This window comes from Charadrius vociferus, unplaced genomic scaffold (genome assembly GCF_000708025.1).
Source record: "Charadrius vociferus isolate BGI_N301 unplaced genomic scaffold, ASM70802v2 scaffold2, whole genome shotgun sequence".
In the NCBI taxonomy this organism is placed as follows: domain Eukaryota; kingdom Metazoa; phylum Chordata; class Aves; order Charadriiformes; family Charadriidae; genus Charadrius; species Charadrius vociferus.
In genome coordinates, this window is record NW_009647595.1 from 4,911,178 (window position 1) to 4,916,867 (window position 5,690).

A 5,690-nucleotide genomic window follows, 5' to 3' on the forward strand; every position below is an offset into this window, starting at 1 on the left:
CTTGCTGGTCTGTGTAGTCTGGAGCACAATGGCAGGGTTCAAGTATATCTATACATAGGAGGGAAAGTAGCCAGTGGTCTCCCATGTAGGTCTGTATCCTCTCACTACTGAGCATCTAGACAGTAGAGGGACATCTTGCTACTGTCTTCTCCAAGTGTTTTGTGAATCTTTTTGTAAAGAGTGTGTTGATTGTTTTTTTTTTTCCCAGATGTATTGTCCAACTTGAATTACCAACAGTTTTGAGTAGACCAAAACTGGGGGCACAAGGGGGTGTCTTAGCACTTCTGGTTTTGAAAATGAAGTACTTGCTAAAACCAACATAAATGCTTAGCTGTATCCTGAATTAAGAACGTATGTTCTCCTCCAGAAGATGGAATTAAATCAAGGAGTCTGGGAGCTTGTGTTCCTCTGCTGTCAGCAGTAACTTGAAACCTGCTGGCAAAGTGTGTATTTTATCTGCTGCTGGTGCATATGAAGACAACTGTCTGCTACTGCTGTTGCTATTGGCTCAAGTGACAGATGTTTGTGTTACGTGTGTTTTAAAAGTCTGAAATCTACTGACAAAGTCTGTGGGCAATGGTACTCCATTCCTTCTCTGCCTTGAATGATGGAAGAGTCTGATAGAAAAAACAGCGTGTAGCCTTAAAATTCAAAGCAACCTAGTATGTAGTGCAAGAGGTAGAATGGACAATGTCCTCTTTCTTGAAATTGAAAGTTTGACTTTTGTTAGCCAATGCTATAAAGATATGAAAGTATATATATATTTATGTTAATCCACATTGCCTGTGCTTAAGCATTCATTTTAAGTCCTGTTATATTTGTAGGCTTAGAGCCTTCCTGTAATTTCATGGTGTTCCAGATGGTTTTGTCTTTGAGATAGCCTGCGGTGGAAGTGAATGCTTATTTGAATTGCTGTGTATTGGCTGTGACAGCTGTAATGCCCTAAATAAGCAAATACCGATGTTGTAACTTTTGCACAGAAAAAGAGGTAGTTGTGAAAAATCTTTAGAAATTTTGCTAACTTGTGGATGTATACAGAGAACTGAAGTAAGTATGAACTCAGATGTTAGAAGGAAATGCAAGTTCTCAATAAATCAGTGGCATTTTAGATGAGTGTTAATATAGGAAGCATTAACCCAGCGCTGACTTGACTCTATCCTGTTACTGCAACTTCTGTTTTAACACTGTGGGGTTCACGACACGCAACCCAGCCCTGATTGATTACAGTTTGAATCAGCAGTAAGGCATCTGAGCATGATTGGTTTGGTCTCTTGTTAGAAATGAGAAATTGAACACTTGCTCGTGTCTTTGTGTAATTTTGTTCTTTAATAGGGAGACTTTTCAGAATAATATCCCTGTTTCCTTTATAAAAAAGAGATCATAAAGTCATGCGAGCTGGAGTTCATAATCATGAAGTTGTGGGTATTCAGCCAGCTACTTTTAACATGATGCATGTGGGCCTTTGAAAATGAAAATTTTGGCCTTGAACTGTGCTTTCTGTGAGTAAAAGATGTAATCTCTGGGTGGTGAGGGTAAGGACTCATGGAGAAATGCTTACTAAACTCAACATATTTAGCCTAGATAACAAGGAGACAACTACAGTATGCAGCTTCGATGGTATTTTGTGGCAGTAGCTAAAAGCATATGCAGAGAGTTTGGAATGCATTCCTTAGATATGAATTAGAAACAAGATTAGGATAAATTTTGATTAGATAACAGAAAGGCACTGATCCAGCACTTGCGAAGCGTTTGATTTTGGTGTTGAGCTAGGTTGTTGGCCTGCAGCGTGAAAGGTTTGAGTACTTTGGAGAGTTAGCTGGCTTTGGAGCTGGAGTCTGGCTGGAGGGTATTCAGCAGATAATGTGGTGACGGTCTGCTGGGAGAGAGATGGTGCCTGGAATCCCCTTACCAGGAATCTCTACCGCCTCCCCCACAACTGAAATAAAAGTAGCAGCGGGAATTGCAGAGTGGATAATGGACAATGCCTTTTGAATCTTTCAAAAGCCTGATATAATTATTAAATTTTGATTCTTCTTGATATTATAGTGCTGTTAAACTAATGGGTTGGTGGGATTTGGGAGAGTGAGTTGTGGGATGGTGCTGAAGAGAGAGAAGTCTTTCTTTTCTGATTTCTTGTTCCGTAGTAAGATCAGGTCAATGGGCATGTTCTGATTAGTCTATGGTAGGGTCTGTAGTAAGGAAATGTTGAAGGTGCTGGGATCCCTGCCTTGGTGAACTGTGAAACTTTACATCCCCATACAGTCACCCACAGCTTCTCATCATGTACATGCAAGCTCTGCTCTGCATCTGCTCCTTACCAGGGAGGGCAGAAGTGCTCTCAGCTTATCGGGGGATGGGAGAGTGTAGTGGGAGCAGAGGAGCCATGCGCAGTGGGTTATTGAGGTGAGTAATGTGGGATGACAAGAGGTTTTTGAATGCAAAGAGAATAACCTGTAATGTAAGTTTTCTTTTAAATCTTGTTTAGGAGATGTGGAGATGAGTAGCTGGGGACATCACGGGAGATTTCCTCTTAGTCTAAGGCGCCAAGAGCTACGGATTGAACTGCAGATAGAAAATGGACTCAAGTACCTGTCAAAGGGCACAAAGAGGGGATGGACATCAGCTGACCTGCATGCAGTCCTTCAGATCAATCTTGATGTCCATAATGCCTTCAAGAGTGGGCTATGGTCATGCATTAGTGACTCATTCAGTGATTTTCCAGTATATGTAACATACTTCATGTGCATGAAAGAACAGCAACAGGGAAACAGCAGTGAACATCACTGAGACTTAAAACAGGCAGGTGGATGGGTGGAACCGTCAGGACGTGAAGAATGCAGGGCAGGATGTAGTCACAGATAATGTCCCTCTTGCCTGAACTATGTTCCACCTCTTTGTTTGAACTTTATTTTAATGCATCTCTCAAGTTGCAACATTATTATTCTTTATCTGAAGCTTTTTTTAACTTTTAGGAAGGACGGCATTAATACAGCTCTCTTAGTGTTTAACAATGCACTTCTCTTCCCGTAAAAAAAAAAAAAAAAAAAAAGATGTAAGCCACTGTAGTTTCTTTATGTCATGGATATGATTCATTTTGGCCATGGGAGGAGAATGACAGTTACTTGCTACACAAACCTTTCCTGTGATTCATGGAGTGCCATTTGTGTCAGCCTTGAAGGAGGCACTTCATATGCTTCCTAGCAGGAAGGAAAAAAGAGCAGGATCATAGTTACCAGATAGGATATGGAAATTGGGAGGGAGAGAAGGGAAAGGGGAGAGGGAAACGCTGATTATTCAGAAGAAAGTTGCTGGAATGCCAAGATTCTGCCTGCAATGTCCATTCATCTACTTAATGAAAAACTGATACATACCAAGCCTATATATAATTAAGGGAAACATCGTGACTGTAATTGCTATGTTCACAAAATAGTATCGTTTATTATATAACTTTTTTTATGTAAATATATCATAGCGCTTTTCCTTCTGTCTTCTGGATCCGTCACTGTTTCATATGGTATGAAGCTCCTATCCCTGAGTGATGTGTTTCAGCAACAGTTTCAGGTTTTGCTCTCAAGCTAAGACGGACATATACAATGCTTTATGTTACCTTTCTGCAGAGACAGATTTTTGTGCTGTCAAGTACTGATATAGTTAGCAACTTAGGAAGTGCACTAGCTTGCCAGATCAGAAGACATTTTCCTTTCTTCACAAAAAAAGTAATTTAAAAAGCTATACCACAATTTTCGTCCTAAAAATAACAGCACAGATTGGCTACTTAAACTGCTTGTAAAGAAGAATACTCCATGAAATGACTACCCCTAATGCTGCATGGCAGACTTTGGGGCTCTCTCACGGCTTCCAGCTGCTTCCAGCTGTTTTCCCTGTACCTGGAAACTGCAGTGTAGGAATAAATGGGAGTAGGAGAAGTGGAAAGTTATGTTTGCTGATTCCTTAATTTCCTACATGGGTCAGGGACTCACAGCTGGCTATCCTCCCACAGCTGGCAGTGTTTGGTGTGGTACATGCACCTGTGTCAGGAGGTACCGCTGTGGTTGCTCAGCCCTGTAGCATCTATGAAGAGTCCTTGCCCAGCTGAGCAGATGTACAGCAATGTTAGAATGGGAAAGGTGTAGGTAGAGGTGAAAGGAGTGAAATTAGGAGGAGTGCAGAGGAGAATAAAAGTGGCTGTGAATTGCTAAGCCTGTGTTCTGTATTCACTGATTTTCACTGGCAATTAAAATTTTACTGTTTGATTCACCAATGCTATTCAGTCTTCCATTATTTCCTGAGTTATAAACTGCTGTTTTGATTTTGCCATAACTATGTTTATTGGGGATAAGGGGTCTAATTATAGCTGTGAACTATACTGTACTGAGAGGGCATTTCAGTTTCTTCTGACTATTTCTGAGGCAATGTGATGAGTCATGAAATATAACTTTTGCAGAAAATATCCTGATTGCCTAATGACTAGGTGTTGGTAGATGAAATTACACACACTCTCTCTTGTTCATATGAAACTAGGGAAGTGTCTTTCTGAGTAAGCTGTTTGTTCAAGTTACCCAAGAAATGTCAAGGTTTACGGTTGCAAAATAGGAAAAAAGTATGTTTGAGGAGCTTGAAAACACCTGCTGTGCTTTACAGATGCTTTAGTTATTCACAGCATTAATACTCGTCTTCATATCTGTAAAGAAAATAACACAACTGATCATCCATGTACAAAACTCTTTGTTTTGCAGATGATGTAGAGGATGTTAACAGTATGGAAAATGTCATGTTAGAATACGCTGCGATGGACAGAGAGCTTAATCATTATATGAGAGCAATTGAAGAGACCGTAAATCAGGTAAATGGCCACTTCTATTAAAGTTATGAAAATATATCCTTATTTAAATATTAACTTCTAACAGATACAAATGTTACATTAAATCAATATATAGTTGGAAAGAGATCTTTGACAGGTATAAAATACTAACGTTGCCAGTACATCTATTAACTTTTCTTCCTAGCATGCACACAGTGTGATACAGTATAGAATTCCTCCCCACCAAACTCTTGCACCAGTTGGAATACGGGATGAATAGTGCTTTGGCAATGAGTGAGGACTGTGTAGGTAGGACGCTGTAGTCTCACATGGTACCTGCTTCACATATTGCGGGAGGTGGAAGCTGCGTAATGCATGAGGCAGCTGATTTCAGGAACAAACAAGTGGTTGTGGCAGCGGGGAACCGATGAAGCCTAGTTTCCAGTGTCTTTCTGCCGCTGGTGCTTAATAAAGGCTGAGCTTGTTAATTGCTTGCTCGATTAACTAGGGTCTTGTTTGCTACCTGCCCACTCCTTTTTGCAAGAGCTGTTGCATCTCAGCCCGTTCCAGGGATTTCTAGCTCGGCGCAGAGTGCGACCGCGGTTGCGCAGCAGGTGCTGGGGCTGTTCGGCCTAATGGCATGTGGCACCGGTTGCGTGAGCTCCTCCGCATTCGCAAACCGGGCTCCACGGAGGACGCCATGGGTTGGAATCATGGAATCACAGAATGCTTTAGGTTGGAAGGGACCTCGAAGATCATCTCGTTCCAATCCCCCTGCCCTGCGCAGGGCCGCCTCCCCCTGGACCAGGTTCCTCCAAGCCCCATCCAGCCTGGCCGCTGTCAGAAGGCTTCTCCCTCCCTGCCCTCCGCGGACAGGAGGCGACGTCGG

At 41.8% G+C, this 5,690-nt stretch overlaps 1 protein-coding gene across 1 annotated transcript in view; it reads left to right on the forward strand.

Moving 5' to 3' along the window:
* The window catches only part of NSMCE2 (non-SMC element 2, MMS21 homolog (S. cerevisiae)), a 130,594-nt gene that overhangs the window by 21,869 nt on the left and 103,035 nt on the right, over positions 1–5,690 (forward strand). The window contains exon 2 of the mRNA XM_009881011.1: positions 4,737–4,843. Coding sequence (XP_009879313.1) covers positions 4,737–4,843 — 107 coding nt within the window. The remainder of the gene's footprint in view (positions 1–4,736; positions 4,844–5,690) is intronic.